This window comes from Halichoeres trimaculatus, unplaced genomic scaffold (assembly GCF_033239565.1).
Source record: "Halichoeres trimaculatus isolate MK-OKI-2021-1 unplaced genomic scaffold, fHalTri1.1 fHalTri1_scaffold_3, whole genome shotgun sequence".
Taxonomy (NCBI): Eukaryota; Metazoa; Chordata; class Actinopteri; order Labriformes; family Labridae; genus Halichoeres; species Halichoeres trimaculatus.
The window spans coordinates 23,040,457-23,057,869 of NW_027437181.1; the positions used below are offsets into that span (position 1 = coordinate 23,040,457).

Consider the following 17,413-nt stretch of genomic DNA (forward strand, 5'->3'; position numbering starts at 1 on the left):
ATCAGGAGACCTTCCAACTATCAGTCAGGTAATGTGAGGGAACTGCTAATTTTCCTCTTTCGGGATGTGCTGATCAATTTTTGTCAAGTGGACTACATCATTGAACAATGTGTGTCTTTTTCACTTGATGCAGCAATTTAGATTAATTGCTTCTCAATAATGCTGATTTACCTGAGCTAACTTTGACTGTTGCTGCTGAGCTTAAAATAAAGGACAGAAGTTGTCCCCAGGTCATTTAATTGAGGAACTTAATTTTCACAATTAGTTTACTTTTCCTAGGAAGAAAGTTTGCCAAATTAATGTCAGTGTATGAAAATTTGAGCATCCACCGAAAGATGTCAAATGTCAAGATTGTGTACTTTCTGATCCAGCACAATTGCTAAAAATAATTTGCTAACTTTATTTAATTAAGGAGGTATGGTCGCTTTCACTTTGACCTGTGCTGGAATAATTACTGCCTCCCATTACCTTTCTTTGTTTTGCTTGGCACACTGTTCAATCAAAATGCCAGGGTGTATGTGAAAGTGACAGGGTTCTCATTAACTTTAATTACCATGGGCTAAGTCATCTACGGGCAATGTTTTGTCCCAGGAACCTCCCAGCCCCCCCACCACAGCACCAGGCCTTGTCCTTCTTCCCCCTGTGAAGGTCTAATCTTATCTGGGGCTTCTACATGGCTCTTCATTAATCACTCCCCTGGTCCAATCCAATGCTGACTGATGGCTGACGTGGCCTTGTGAGGCCATCCCTCAGGTACTGGGAGTGGGTCTTGGTTTAGCTGAGGCGGGACAGATTCTGCAGTGGATTGTGACTGATGTTTGTGTGTACACAAATTCAATAGTGTTGTTCAGGAGGGGTGCAAAGCTGGTCATGTAACACTTTTACCACGTTTCTGGTAAACCTGGAGCTCATCATCTTGTTTTACTGTTGCTGACCATGTCTCATCACATGTCACCTCAATTTGAGAGAGTTCTGATTTCTGCATTTTTGTCTCTGTGACTACTACTTCCACTTTTGTTTTCACCATAATCAGAAAGTGAACAAAAACAAATGACCAAACCAGTGACCAGAAACACCATGGATGGGAGCAGCTTTTGTGTTAGGGAGGTTGCAGGTCACAGTCGGAGGAGGCAGGCAGAAAAGAAATAGTTCGTTTTCATGGCAGCAGGAAATAAATGTCACATAGATGAAACAAATCAACCCTAGGTAGCCCCAGCCGTTAGCTAATCCATAGTAATCAGTGAGGCCACATTGAGCTCTCCGCTTCATGGACCCTTACCAATCAGCAGAGAAAACAGAGATCCGTCATCTGTTTTCCTGTGCTCACTGACGGGGGTAAGGGGCAGTAGGAGTGAGATGTGGTAATTACATTTGAAGGGTGTGCAGGGAAGAGGTGAGGGTCATATGTTTCTGTGTTTTATTGTCACAATCACCTTTTTAAAGTGTTTTTGCTTCACGCTGTTTGTCAGTCACTCAACGGAGAGTGTCCCTCTGGCAGTGATTAGAGCATTGATTAGAAATGTGAACTGATTCATGCCCAATGCTGATGTCAAAGCACAGATGGCATGACTCACTCTGCAGACCTCTAAAAGAGATTTTGTGTAATCTTGTTTTACAGACAAATCTGCCCAAATGACTTCCTGGGGGATGTGCCATGTCTATTTGTATTGATGTCCATTAATTGCCGTGACAGTGAAATATGATAAACACGAGGTGATTTATGATTCAGAAAATACCCCCCTTCCTCCTCACACAATATGCAGACACAAAGGCAGTGAGCATACATACAAAGAGTGCTCCTTATACACAAACACACAACATCTGTTTTGTGTGCCATGGCATCACTTAATGATCTTCCTCGTGGATCCAGATGATTTTCATAACCTTTGGATGCCTCTCCTCCTTGTCCTACAGAGAATCAAGGACAAAGCTCTTCCCTATTAGAGATGAATAATGAGCCTGTTGGCAAAAGAGACGGTGCTAATGTTTTGTCCAAATATCTCAAATCTGTCTCCAATGATAATGTATTCTACACCATTGCCAAACAGCTCTATATTTGAAGTTGTGATTTCATTGTAGATATGACTTATAAAAATCTCAAGACTGGAAAAAACTGAAAAAATTTCCCCTCACATTGCAACGTCTGGCGGGTGTGTAGGCATTGCATAGGGAGCTTAGTTTGTTTCCTTGTAATTGATGCTTTGCCTGTGTGGCGGCATAGCTTTGTTTGTTTATGCTAATGGCTGTGATGACCTGTTGGTCCCCAATCTAGCAGGGAAATGGCAGCCAATGCTTTGGGGAGTGAGCCATTGATCTCTCTTCAGTGCCTCCTTCTTCACAGGTACTTGGGAATAACTGAGCCAGAGCAAGACAAAAAGGAAAACGTTACAAAACAGAAAAAAAAATCAAATTGCTTCTGGTAGATGCATGTAAAGCACATCAGCTTCAGGCTAATTGATGCTTGTGCAGTTTCTACCAAGCTGTCTGGTGTAAAAATGCTCACTCTGCTTCCCTTATATCGGGCTCTGGAGGTTTGATGCTGCCTGAACAGCACAGCTGTAATTCCCTCAAGCAGTGCACTATGCAATAACTGTTATACATGAACACACAAACAAAAACAAAGAGGCAGGCTGTTATGGACGGGCTTCTCCAGAGCCTCTTATAATCCACAGCATTGCAGTGACCAGCTGCAGGAGGAGGACGACAGCACCGCACCTCCCAGGTTCTACCTTTCAAGTTTCTGGCATATGTAACAAAAATGCTGGTTTGCAATGTTGGCCTCAGGAATTACTCAGTTAGTTCTTGTTTGTTGAACAGAATCCAAGCTCACTTTTTAACACTTTTTTCTTTGTTCATCATGTTTTTGTGCTGGAAGCAGAAAAATGCAAACATTCAGGTTTAAAGCTGGATGATATTTTCATGTAAAACTTATTAGTCTAAAGTTGTGATTGTTTATCCTGATGCTTTAACATACGGGAAATCTGCCAGAATATTTTTTCTGCAGACTCAAAACATCTTTTTAAAATGTATTTAGTAAAGTATAACAAATGTTATTTTTTTCCCCACGTATAGAGAAAAAAGTAGCGCTATATAAACAAAAATCTTGTTGTTTTTGGGGGAAAATTAAATGAGTTACAAACATTTTCGCTGTTTATTCACATGAAAGCACTAACTTTCTTATTTGACTGCATGTTTTCATTTTAGCTGAAATGACTCTACCTCTGTTTCGGCCAACTGTGGACATTTAAGTCTGTATTAGTTGATTCAGAGCACAAAGGTCAGCTTCACAGGAGTCGGGAAGGACATTCCTCTTTAAGACTATGACATTTTACTCTTTTCTTTTCAAACTGAAAAACACAACATTAGGAGAGCAAGGGCAAGGGGGCCAGGGGTGCAGGCTCACAAAGCTGTTCCCCGGGGTGGATTATTGCTCTGTAACAAAAAAAGAAAAATCTTTGAACAGTAACAGTCTCCTTCTACCATCAGCCCTCACTCCTGGACACACATTTCTGAAATGTCAGTTCTTTAGGGCCACAGTTCTAATTTTTTGTTTCGCTCAGTGTAAGTAAATAGGTCTGACTGTGAGTTTTTGTTCACAGATCCCAGGAGAGTGGCATGCATGCTCAGCAGAGAGACCTCTCACTGCAGTCTCCCTCCAACATATTGATCAGGAGTGGCTATTGGCGTTAGCCTGTGAATAAAATGCTGCTCTACTAAGTTCAATTCCCCACTGGGAGACTGAATAGAGAGACAAAACCTTTAGCAATGTTTTTGTAGAGTGCTGTTTAGATCCAATCGTATCTCGAATGACGTCAGAGTAAGGCAGGGACCAAAGAAATAAAACTGAAATGTCACTTTTGTAACATTTGTATACGTGTATTTTTTCTGGCTGCCACCTTTCTTGTGTGTGTGATTCTGCAGCAGACAAAGAAGCTGTCACATTGAAATGATTTATAAAAATCAAGGGCAGGTTAATAATGTTGTTCCCTGGCTCTTGCCTCAAAGTTGTTTGTTGACATCAAAGAGAGGAAGAGGCTTGACATGTGCATCTAGATACATTACCCAGCTGAAAGCAACAATCCCCTCGACATTTGAAATAACTGGAACATGGAAAAAGACAATGTTTATACAGATTCAGAGAACAGATGTGCAGCGTTTTGTTTCCACATCGTAAGAACAAGTGTTTCCTTTAGTTTGAACTTGTACTTATGTTTCAGGAGAAGAAAGGATCTCACTTCCAATTTCGAACACTTCACATGTTGTAGTAAAAATGATTGCTTTTATAATCTTTGTCATCGTTTAAAGTTTCAACACATAAGGGAGCCATTCAGTGTTGTTTTTGTTCCTCTTTTTTTAAAACATTTAAACAGGCACTAACCTATTGGTCCACCAGTAACTTTCATATCAATGATCTGCTTTGCCTCACTCCATTGAGTTTTCCCTGAGCCTCAGAAAAACTTTAGGTAGTCAAGTGATTTCCCATATATCATTTATTTATTTAGTAATTAATTTATTTGTGTATTAATCTATGAGCTATGTATTTAATATTAAATAATGCACAGTCCTCTTCATGAGAATTATGATAAACTTAGGGCTCTCTCAGTGGTCCTTTGTTTTCTGTTTGGTTGGAATATAGGGCAGTACAGTTTGGGTGCTCTTGTCAGAGACAGTTTGCGTGCTGCTATTTCGTAACAGTTTTTTGCGGCAGCTGGGGTTTAAGAGACCTTTCCTTGGAAGTGTGTGAGCTCCTGTTGTCCCCTTTGCTGGCAAGGAGACATAGGAAGGGTCCAGACAGTTATGGAGGAGGGAGTGCTCAGAGGAAGAACGTTTTGGGGCGCTCGACAGGAGACTGGGTTCACTATCGCTATCCGGCGTAGCACAGCCACTTTTGTCCTCCTGCAAGTCCTCTTGCTCCTCCTCCTCTTCATCATCATCACAGCACAATGCATGGTACAGAATTTTGTCACTGAAGCGAACTCTTTCTCTTGTGCCAGAGGTTCGGGAAGTCTTGTGGCTGTGTGTGGAGCTGCTGGCCTCCTCACTGGATGAATCTGGAGTAATAATGCGCGGCCCATTGGGGATGGGCAGCCCACCGTTCATCTGGGAGTAGACCGAGGCAGTGGTGGGGGGTGGGGTGGGGGTCTGGGTCTGGGTGGGGATGGTCCCACGGCCCAGCTCTTGTCGTAGGTCTCCTGGTTGCTCGCCAGGTCTGCGGGCTGCAGCTCCAGCAGCCTCCAAGTAGCTGCAGAACTCCCAGCTGTCTGAAAGCACATCTGCATTGAGGAAGTCCAGTCTGAAGGCCTCTCCCAAACCCCGCTCACTGCTGGACGTGCTGCTGGCTGTGGCCACCGTCCAATCATCCGGCTCCAGGTCAAAGTCAAAGTCGGATGTTAGTTTATCAATCTGACCCACCACCTGAAACAGAAAAAAGAGCAGGGGAGAGTGGAAAGTGATCAGATATCACGGGAAAGACATTGCTAGGGTAAAAATAAAATTGATTACATTTGGCTACATTTTCTTTGATATTTACTTTTTGGCTTAGTTGCTGCAGAGCTGTTTGATGATAAAGTCAATCTGTTTATCAGTTGGGCCACCCCTTTGTCCAGACTGAGACACCTCAAGTATCAAAATATGGAAATCAAGTACAAACAAGCATGTTCTCAAAAAAAAAAAAAAAATCTCTAACTTTAAATATCTCTCAAAACATGTATCTGCATTAAACAACAGATACGAGTGTGCCTATGTGGAAAATCCCAGAGCTGCTGATATGGTTTAACACTCTTTGTCATGTTACTATCTAAGAGTAGGGATGTTGTTTTTGTCCACATTTAGCACATCAGTGCAACATCTGACAACTTTGTTCAGGCTTTTTTTTTTTTTTTTTTTAAGATTTATTGAAGTTCAAGTACATTTCACAGCACATTTATAGTTATGACTGAGTACCTGTGTGAGAGACAATTTGGAGTGTGCCAGTAGTATTATCATCAAGCAGTCAATCAATTTTTATTGTATGACTCCAATTCATCTAAAAAACGCTATCTAAGATGTTTTTTAAAAATGATCCGTCTGGATGGTACTTCTGGTTTACAAAGATTCAACATCACAATTGTATAAGACCCAGTCCCCCCCATAGTTAAATACACAGCGGGAAACTGTAAATACAAACTCTTAAAGATTAGTTCCAGGGTGAAATACATTAAGAACACAGCCCCATTTTCCCCATGTAAGTCAGCAATCCACAGATCTTCAGAAAATATTCTGTAATCCTGTACATCTTTATTTTTCCCCGTTTTATACTTGGCTGTGTTCTTGTGCTGACAAAGTCCAGATCCACCATGATTACATGTTTTACGAAAGAGACATTATCACATTCACATACGTCTCATGTCATTTTGGTGTGATGACATCATTTTTAGGGCGTCAAAACAAAAATGTTGATTTTGTGTGAAGTGCATAACAGGGGTTGCTTGAAGTGATCTTGTGGCCTCTATTTGATGATTGTCACGTTTCCATTGAATTAATGCATGTAATAGTGAAAATAGATATTGCATTTTTTTTCTATTGACACTCTTACAATAATACTGTGATTAACAGTTGGTTCAACTGTTCAAACAATAACTCATATACCTCATGTACAGCTACAGCCTGTCTGTTTCTTCTTTGCACATTCATCTTCCATTTCTCTATTGCAAATTGCACATTTTCCTGACATCTATTCAGTGCACTATTTTCAACTTGAGTTAGGTATATATTTTTTATTCTACTCTGTAAAAAGTTCTTTATTTAAGATTGTGATTATTATTGTTTTTCCTACTACATAAGCTCCATTTTTTTCTATTGTTTTTAATAATTAGTGTTTCTCTTAGTGTCTTTCTATTCACAACAATTGTACCGAGAGAGTGCAGTTTAAACCAGAGTCAAATTCCTTGTATTCTTGAAAATACTTGGCAAATAAAGGTGATTATGATTCTGATTCCGAAGGAAGTGAAGATCTGCAGCAGTATGTTTACAGACTTTAGATGTGATGCGTGCTTGGGGTATATATCTGATTTGCTTGAACACAAACAAATAAGAATATAGCAGGCAAATGTGTGAGAAAAGAAAGAACTAGACTGAAAGTGCTAATTGTTAAACTCACTTTTAAATAAAACTCTCTGACAGCTCAACTAATATAAAGTTAGGTTGAATTCCCAGATGCTTCACATCCCACTGATTTACCCCCCACAGGCAGGTTTAACAGGAACTTAGATTTATTCACAGCTGCTAATAAATCTCCATTTATGTTAATGACTTAACAATGTGCTACTTTTCATCCATAAACCCTAAATTGTTGGTTCATGGTTTTTAAAATAGTTTTTATTCCTGCTGAGGCCTCCTGTGGCCAGGTGTTGTGATGTAGTTTGCTGCATTAAGACAAAAGTTAACACCCGCTGGAATGATGTTGTAGTATTGAAGATGTGTCACGACTCCTTAAAGAGTCTTCTTCATTCCTGAGAGAGAGGAACTTAAGAAGACTCGGAGATGAGGGGTGTGACTGATGCATCCCCAGTCCAGTGGCTCATGCAGTTTTCCTTGATGATTCAGTCTGACTAACTACATGTATGAGATGAAACTACGCAGACTTTCATCTTTAGGGCACAAACACTTGGCACACTGATTTTGATGCTTTTACTGAGGAGTATATTTAAATTTAATTGCCATCGTACCGTCCATGCTAAACAAAATGAATTCACCTACTGCACAGAAATGTGTTGCATGAAAGCATTTCATCTATTGATACTTCAAAATTAACCCCAATCCCCCTGTCATCAGCAAACACAGCATTGAGTGCCTGATGAATAGAAAGCACTTCAACTGAAATCACACTGGTTTGCTGGCAACACCTAGAATCTAAGCCCTCTATACTTGACATTTTTGCACCTTCAATCAGCATGTTCTGCACTCAACAACAATCTATTGTGAAATGAAAACACTCAACATTCTGCAGTTTGTAAATGATACTTTTCCCCCAAGCCATACAGAAATTACACCTTGTGGTTTTATAACATGTACTTGTGAGGTTGAAACGTAATTGCAGCAGGGTGGCAGGAAAAGTGTACTCCTACCCTGAGATTTGTGGAACATGATCCTTCTTTCTGCCTCTGTAATTGTTTTCTGTCCTATTACTTTCTCCCTCTTGTGCCTAGAAAATACTAAAATTTATCAACAACACAAATCCTTAGTCATCTGAGCCAGTTTTGAAAGAGCAATCACAAGTCTCTTGTTGCAAATGCAAACATACCCATACTATTCTGAATGAGATCTGTTCTGCTCATGTTCTAACCTCACGCTCAGGTCATCTACACTGCAAACAAAGCAACTGACATCCATGAGCTTGATGATCTTGTGCAAATATCTTATGATGATATTGGAATCACACTTACATTTGCTCGCTTAATCCCTGAATTAGAAATAGGAAGACTGACTTACACCAGCTGCAGAATTCAGACAGACTTTGCAGTCTGGCTTTAAGGCTACTCCCCACACTGCTGCATTTTATCTAACTCCTGAATTATTTTTTCCAGAGATGTTTCATGCTATTAAGCCACCCTACCTGTCTGTGTATGTCTGCATGAATGGCATTGGCTCATCTGGCAGTGAACTTCTGCCAGTTGTGTTGTTGCACTCTGCGTGAATACCTGGACCATGTTTCTCTATTGGCAGACTGCCCGGAGGGAATTGGGCTGTATGAATCCTCTAATCCTTGAATTACTCAACATGTTTGCTGTGTGATTTGCCGACTTTTTCCTCTCATGGAGTTGTTGGTGTAAGACATTTTCAAACCTGGAGGAGGCTGAATAGCTTTGTTCACCTGAACTGACGTGAGAGACTTAATTTAATCAGTGTGCTAAGAAATCATCACTCAGTGTTATTGCCATGGCTGACTTGTCAAATGCATGAGGCAAACAGATGATTTGATAAATTTCACAATTTCAGATTCAGACAGGCTTCAATCCAGCACTACACTTCGACCTGTTTAGAAAAAAGCAATGTCGATCTTTAATAACCAAGTCCCTTGTAGATAAGCCCCTAAATGTTGATGCAGTGCATTATGCCCCTGCTATTTCCCAGTGCCTGTGCCTCACAGTAAGCTGATCCAGCCTCCACTGTTGGTTAGCCTGACCCCTGCCTATAGTATGTCAGCTAATTTAGCTTGATAAGTGTCTCAGCTCAAAGGGTTCTGCTGAATCTTTCTAGGTCACAATGCAGCACATGCTCTCTGCAGCAACAATGAACACTAGTTCCTGCTTTTTCTCAGTCAGAGGATGTGTGATGAAGGAGCTATGGAGTGAATTGGAGGAACAGATTGCTTTAGCACAAAGGATGAATGAACCCATCAGGAATCAGTCATTAACAATGCACACACTGTGTTTAAAATTGAAAAGCGCCTTATGAAAATCAAAGATGGCAAAAGAAAGAGAGTAAATTTACAAAGAAGCCTTTTGCACATATGCCAATAAAAAAGACAGAAAATGTCTTTTTGTCATTACACCTCAGTAAGGCCTATTATGAGGCCTCTATAGAACAGACCGTTTACAGGATAAGCTCAACGTTGGGCTAGGGGCCATGATTTGTTCAGTGTTCACAGCTGATATAAGCAGCAGACTAATGTTCCCTGTATGGACTTTTATGGTCTAAAAATGTATGTCAGAAAGAGTTAAATTAGTCGGAATCACTGTGTGTGGGTGGAAGACAAAGAGAGAGAGAGACTGACCCCAAACTAATCATCTTCTGAAAGATGTTACAATAGTTAAAACCCCAAATCTAAAAAAAAAGGTTGTAACTCTTGTAAAATGTGAAAAAGAAAACCCTCACATTAAAACAAATGATTCAATAAAATTTCCCCCCTTTCCCCAAACCTATTAAGTGCAATTTCCCCCAGCTTCAGCACACAGTTGCAGGTGAGAGGTGTGTGAGCTTTGGCTAGTCATGCTCCTAAATTAGCAAACCAGCTCTTATGTAGCTAATTCATGTCTATGGAGCAAGTAATTCTTGTTGGTCAGTGCTACATTTTACTGCACTTTGGATACTGCAGTCTCTTCAGTATCCACAGGCAAAGTGTGCAAAGAGAAAGTTTAGCACTCTGGCATGTGTTTTGTAAACCACCAAAACATCACAGCGTCCCAGATTATTTTCAGAGTTGAATTGTATAAAATGCCAGGCCGGGAGAATCACTGAAATGTGTAGATCTGATCCATCTGAGAGTTAGGCTGTGTATCATTGTTGGACTTTATGATGCTCACACTCTACTGAGTTTATGGTGCAGTGATGGCACATCCTTGTGACTGAAAAGACTCCATTTGCAACACAGTTAAGCGGTAATGTATAGTTTGGATCCAAGTGCTGAGGATTGGGGTTTGTCTTTAGCCTTTATTATTCCCTTGATGCCTGCGCTAACAACTTTCTTCTACTTTCTTCACTGTGAATGCCATTTTGTACAGATACTAAAACCCCCAATGATGCATAAAACAGTATCTATGATTTTTGTGTATGAAAGATTAGCACACAAATATAGTTTTCTTTTCCCTTAAAGAAAGGCTACACACACCAGAACCAGTTTATGTAGCTCATACAGAGCTTGAAGTAGATTGTTAATTTTTTCTTTCTTGTTGCACTCTATCAGATGGCAGCCTTGAGTCAACTGTGGTCACAGCACCTGATCAACACCAGGTTGAGTCATTTCAAAGCTCTCAGAGGTGCTTTAAAGGAGAGGCAACCTCGGCGGCATCAGGCAGGGGTTTATTACTGTACCTCAACACCTGTCTGAGATGATTGGGCCGGGTAATTGAGGGTCAGAGTGAAAGAGGCCACTTGGAGCCTTGTCTGTGACAGAAAGGTACAGTGATGGAAAAGACAGGCAAGGGTAATCTAACACAGAGTGATGGTCAGTAATGTAAAAACTCTCCGAAGAGCCTCTCCTCTGGTGGAGTGGTGATTTGGGAAATAGATCCCGTACTGTCCTTCGTCATTACAAGAGTCCTCCTCTCTTACATTCAGCTGCACCAGGTATCATGATTTATCTATCGTAAGAGGGTACCGGCTTTTCTCTCCCCCAAGGGAGTGCCTGTCCTCCTCTGTTGCTGATTGAAAATACACTCAAACATTAAAGCAGTGGTCTTTGTTTTGGTACTAGATATTCTACTTGCAATATTTAAAGTGATTGAAATGAAAGGCTAAGAAAATATCCCAAATTTTAAAAATGTGGGTGTAAAATTGCATCTGATGAAGCAGATTATTCACCACATGTTCTCCTCACTGTTGAGACCGAAGCAGGTGTTTAGCAGAGATGGCTTGTTTTGATTTGCAATCATGGTGTCTAAGTTTGTGCCTAGTCACATTATTAGTGAATAAAAACAGACCTGAGCTACGGCAGTTGTAGCAATGCAGCACATATGTAAAAAATGCATTAGGTGTGAGATCCCAAAATAAATGAGACATAACACCCACACTAGGTTCATTTGAAATGCACACTGTATGAGTGAATTTTTCTGTGTATTGCTTCATTACACTGTGTTCAAGTGGCCTCTCTCCATCTGTTCCTGTGCCACCCGATCTTCCAGGAGTCATTTTGGTAGAACGACTGAGAGAATTTTGCTGTTCCTGTTTGTTAATTATGTAGCATCCAGTGTCTTACATGGCTATGCTTTTTTCATGGAAACAACAAAAACGTGTTCATCTGGGCCATTCAGACACTTCTAAGTGTTATTTCTTTCTCAACATGTCACAGTAGATTTCCATCCTGCCCCAGTGCAGCACTTCCTGTGCTGGAAGCTGTTTATACCAGTTAGGAAGTCGCAGCAATTATCACAATAGCCTGGCATGCTGGCTTCTTAAGTACAGCGTTTGTAAATATTGTTTTAATGCTGTTTGCTCCTGCAGTTTCTCACTTCCTCCTAACTCTTTACCCCATGCTCAATTTAATTCTCTTCTAGACATGAGGGGGTGAGCAACCTAGCCACTCACATTGTGGTGATATGTTTTATCTTATCCGCCACAAGCTACTTTATCATTCTTTTGAAATACACCAGGTGCGTCTCCATTCTCTTAGGATCTAACGGATCAAATAGGTTTCCATTTAAGTCAATGTGTCAACTTACACTGGATCCATTCTGTTGCAGTATGTCTGTGTGACTGGCCCGTCATGTTGTGGGTAATATGCAGCCATCCTATCTTTGCTGGACAAAGAGCTGTGACTCATGAACTCAGCATAGGGGAGATCAAGACAGGAAGTTGTGACCAGAAACTACCTAAAATCACCCAGTGACTTTCACAATAAAATGTGACTATGTAAACAAATGGACACAACAAGCAGAGCTAGACCAGGGGTCAACATGTTTGAGGTTTTACAGCATGAACAAACATGAATAAAGAGAGGCTTATCAATTGCATGGGAAGTGCTGGAACTCCTTGGTCCTATGACTCCAGCTGTCTGTTGGTCATGCAGCTTGTTGGACTGAACTTTTTCTGAAGATTGGTCTTGAAAAGAGGGTGGTGGTCTTATAATCAGGATTGTCTTCCATTCTGGTCAATATGGTAAGTCTGTTAGAACAATAAGGCTATTTGGCCAGAACTTTTTTTACAGGTGTCCTACAACATGTTTTAACAGACACCCTGCAGCCAATCAGAATCGAGCATTTGCCCAGACTATGGTACAAAAGGTAGTAACCATAGACTGTAAAAAAAAATGGATGTCATCTTGCTCAGCTCGAAGTGAGGTCGCAACAAAAACTGCCCTGGTGGCTGGCTGCAGTATAGGTCAAAAAATCTGTCTCTCCAGTCAATCCAGATAAGCTGTGGTCAAACTTAAAAAAATTGATACATCTCGTAGAAATGTTTCTCACATCCAATTGTTGTGGTGATTTGAAGATATAATTTGGATGGCTTGTATTCAAGTCCTCTTTTTTCTGAAAAATATAGTTTTCATTAGTTATAAGAGGTTAAAAACGAGGTTTTATGTCACATTTAACGATGATTGACTGCTGCCATTCTTGTGTATTTTTTGGGGGGGATTGTAAAATATGTCGGGAGGAAGAGCCAAGTAGTGATTTGACTCTTGAAAGATGAAAAATATCATTTTTGTCACCCAGCTCCACTCAGATTCTTCCAGAATCCCTCACAGTCTCTACTGTGCAGACACTGGCTGCACAACTGCTGCCAATGGTTGCATCTGTGATGGGGTATTTTGGCTTCAAAACTGTACAATGATAAATGGCAGAGCCACGCTGACCACTCTATATACAGTCTATGGTAGTAACTAACTACTAGATTAACTCTCTATTCTCTTGCACTCTCCCATTACACATACAGTAGTATGTCTGTGATTCTTATGCGGCTTGCTTTGCAAAGGTCCAGTGGATCTGTAGCTGGAGGACATTAGAGACAGTCCATGGGGACCTGATTTAGGTCAGGCCATCTTGATTGGTGAGATGTATTGCATGGTGTTGGCACAGGGATGAAGTGTCCTTTGAAGTGTTGGCTGGAAGCATTTGGTGTAATTACCCTGTCATGAGAGGGGCTATAAGCCTGAGACTTCATTAGGCACATGCCCCACGCTTTTTCATCTCTTTCTGAAAAAACCCTCATCTTTATGGAAGCCTCAAAGTGCTAAACAACACTGTGATGAGTGCAGGGCCAATACCTCCTGACAACCCACTAATCAAAAGCATCATTACAAACTTCACCACATAATGGGTCTCATTTTTATCCCTTTGGGGTCTTCAGAAGAGGTGGGCTTCTGCTGCCCTCTAAGCCCGTGAAAGCAACCACCTCTGAGCCAACTTTGGGTCATTAGACACACGTGTCCACCTGGCAAATTCGCAAGGTGTATGATGAGGAGAATTTATGGGTTGTACTATCAGCAAAAGAGCAAGATGGGAACTGGAGCTACATGGAGCAGCAGATGCAGCACGAGTTAGTTCTGGCAGAGCACACTGATCATTTATTGAGGATCTCCTTCATTGCCTCTGTCCATGTTGAGAGGCCCTGTGCTGGTAATGACCAGAAAAAGACGCGACTAGCGCTATGCTATGGGGCTCCTCGGTCTGTCTGCTACCCTGAGATAGCTGAGGATTAGGCCTGAGTACTGTCAGGTTACATTGAGGGGAAAAAGATGTCTGTGTGTCTTGAGAGCAAACTGACTCTTTTTAATGACTTCTTTGAGTTTTCATTACCAACATGATGTGAGTCTGTCTCTTAAAGGCCTAAAAGTGGCCAGATGGTAAAAAAAACATGTGTAAATTTATGACTACATGTGTGTGTGCAGTACAGTAAGCTTCACTGACCTGTAGTGGAAAAAAAGCAAAAAAAAACAAAACAAAACCAGAATCTCTCTGGCAGGGGAGACTAGAACACTACAGGAAGCAGCTCAGCCCAATCCAGCAGTAAATCCTTCACCCTGACACCTCACACTGCCAGTTTGTCTACAGGCCAAACCAGTAAGCTGATAAGCAGCAAGTCCACACTGAGTGAGAAATAAAATGCAGAGGACAGTTCCACAGCTAAGTGGCTAATTAATTAGTTATAATGACAGTGCCTCACATATTTCTTACTTAAGCTGTAAAAAGGCAGTAAAACCCATTGTAAAGTTCACTGATTTGAGTCATGCGCTTGTGACCACTGAAAATATCACGGCATAAAATAAACTGTAAAACCTGTTTATGTTTGCGTCCTTTGTCACAAACACAGTCGCACAGTGACGGAAAATTTCATACATACATGTCTTACATTAATAGCTTTGAGAGCTTTTGAAATGTAGGATGTTTTATGGCTTGGTATTATCGTAGGAAAGTGCAGAGCTCTCAAAGAAGCAGCTGCAGAAAGAAGCAGTAATGGCTGTAGTTGTTCAAATAGTCATTTTACATTAGAAGTAATTTAGTTCTTGTAGAAAGAAAAAAACAGAAACTTAAGATCAAATAGTGCTAATTTGCAACCTGTATTTTTTTTTTTTTTGTCTTTTTCTGTCAAATGGAGCTTTTACACATTTTGCTACAAATGTAACCCAAAGTTTGCATTTAAGGCATCATTAAGATGCTTAATGAGGCAAATCCAGTCAAACTCAGGGTCTTTGGCACATGTAGCTGCAGAAAGTGACACATACATGCTCAAATGTAGGTGTGTGTTAACACCTGTGATTACAACCTGAAGCAGTCACAAGCAGTACATCTTTAAAAGAGAACTTGACAAAGAGATGAAGAGTGGATGGAAGGACCAAGGGATGAAGCAGGCGAGACAGCCAGGCAGTAGGCAAAAGACTGATTGACAGGAAGCTAATCTTCTTCGTCCAAACTTATTTTCACATTTAACTTACACAGCTTTTAGGATCTCATTGTCAGTTTTGTTCCACTTTTGTATCTATGAGGAAAATATTCACATCCTTGAAAAATATGGTCAACAATGAAACTTTTTTCTTGAAACGACAAGAGTTGATATGCACCTCATTTTCATTCAGTCACATTATCACTAATACGCAGTCACACACAGCCATCAATGCCTCTATCATTAAGTGAGGATGAAACTGCAAACCTTCCAGTCAGCAAAATATTTTGCAGTGTTTACTCCCTTCAGCCAACACGACTGAGAGTTCTATTTATGGTTGTATGAGAAATGACTCATGTCCACAGTTACCATGCGAGAGCTATCACCTGCTCTCTTTTTGTAATTAAAAAAATCCCTCATTCCAAATTCCTGTTGTAGCTCCTTTCACTGTCTGCCTCCTTGGGTTTGGGCAGATTATGTTGCCTAATGACACTTTCCATGCAGTAGTACAGGGTGTTATTTCACAATTCAAGAAGTGTAAATGGATTTCCACATCCCCTCGAATAACACACATCTCAAATAACACACCGAGGAGCAAAAGAAGAACCCCAAAGGCTTCAACTTTTTATCAGAGCACCACATATTTATACTGTTTTACCTACAAAGACTCTGTAGTTTGATGTAGTAACTGTGTGCATGAGAGAAATAGGAGATGTGAATTAAAAGTGGTTGTGCAGGATCAGATATGTGACGTGTTAAAGGAAACAACTCTGCCATACTGCTGAGGTCAGTGTTAGTCACACGGGTGTCATCTATAACTCATCAGATTGTTGTCTGTTGTTGACATCAGCTACATATGCTTCACAGTTGGTGTTAACATTTAGATACTAGTTCATGTAAGGCTTGCTATGTTGCTTGATTTGTCTTTGACTTTACTCGAGGTGCTTAGGTGGTGGTCAAGTGTCAGGTGTTAGAAATAAGACAGCTGTTGATTCTGCATAGTAGCAGAAAAAAAATCTCAGTCAAACCTATAAACTGATAAATGATAAAACATTTACATCATCTGCAGTATTATTGGATGCATTATTATCAGCTCACATTTTGATAAAGCACAAATTAAGACTAAAGAGATAGGCCAATCTGTTTATTTTAGGGCCAATACCGATACAGATTATCAGTAGTCAAAGAGGCTGATAACTGGTATTTGGAGCTGAAATTTATTTGCAGTCAAAGTGAAAATATTGGCGTCAAAATTTTGAATATTATGAACTCTAACACTTAACTTAGTTAAAGTGCCTTTAAGCTTGTGTTTATTAAGCAGCTCCCAGGCTCAACAGCATGTCTTATAACCAGTAAGATGTGGTGAGGTCCATTACGAGGGAGGCAGGCAGCCAGCTTAAGTTGAAATTTCTATGTGTGTGTGTTATATATACGGTGCACTGCTCACATTTGCTAATACAAACTGTTGTTGGCCAGCCCTGCCCCTTTAACATGGTGACAGTCTGTGCTGTGTGTGTGTGTGTGTGTGTGTGTGTGTGTGTGTGTGTGTGTGTGTGTGTGTGTGTGTGTGTGTGTGTGTGTGTGTGTGTGTGTGTGTGTGTGTGTGTGCGCATGCGTGTGACATAGCAGAAGGAGATGCAGTCTGAGTACATGCATGGTGTGTGTGGGGCGGGAGTGCATTATTTTGGTCTTTGTTTCCTCAATAAATGTGCAGTTGTGCACAAGGTGCACCTTTTTTCCTCCTCTTTAGTCTTTTCCCTCACTTTGGCCCGGACTCCTAGACATCGGTTACCAGCAACAAGCCAAGTAAATAAATGTTAATCAGCTTTCCCATTTACGGTTCGGAGACAGACTGAAGTCCTGGCGTTAACATGACAAAATGCCAACTAAAACTCGAAACATACGTTCACTTGCATTTCTACAGGATTTACATCACAGGAGCAAGAGCAAAATACAAACAAAAATTCATCTCAACAACACAAGAACACAGGCCAGGCACCTCCAGTACACTCTATCAAATGTCTGCACTAACAAACTATCGCGAGACCTCGAAGACAGTGCGGTATTACAACCTGCAGAGGCAGAGAAACGCTGTGCCTCATCGATGCCCACATTAATC

At 40.8% G+C, this 17,413-nt stretch overlaps 1 protein-coding gene and 1 long non-coding RNA gene across 3 annotated transcripts in view; one reads left to right on the plus strand and one right to left on the minus strand.

Annotated features, from left to right (window-relative positions):
• Nucleotides 1-17,413, plus strand: part of LOC141787470 (uncharacterized) — a 116,626-nt gene that overhangs the window by 84,342 nt on the left and 14,871 nt on the right. The gene's annotated exons all lie outside the window — the stretch shown is intronic.
• insyn1 (inhibitory synaptic factor 1) overlaps nucleotides 4,476-17,413 on the minus strand; it is a 49,821-nt gene continuing 36,883 nt past the window's right edge. For both annotated transcript variants that reach the window (XM_074665889.1, XM_074665888.1), the window contains exon 3: nucleotides 4,476-5,415. In XM_074665889.1, coding sequence (XP_074521990.1) covers nucleotides 4,600-5,415 — 816 coding nt within the window. In that variant the 3' untranslated portion in view covers nucleotides 4,476-4,599. The remainder of the gene's footprint in view (nucleotides 5,416-17,413) is intronic.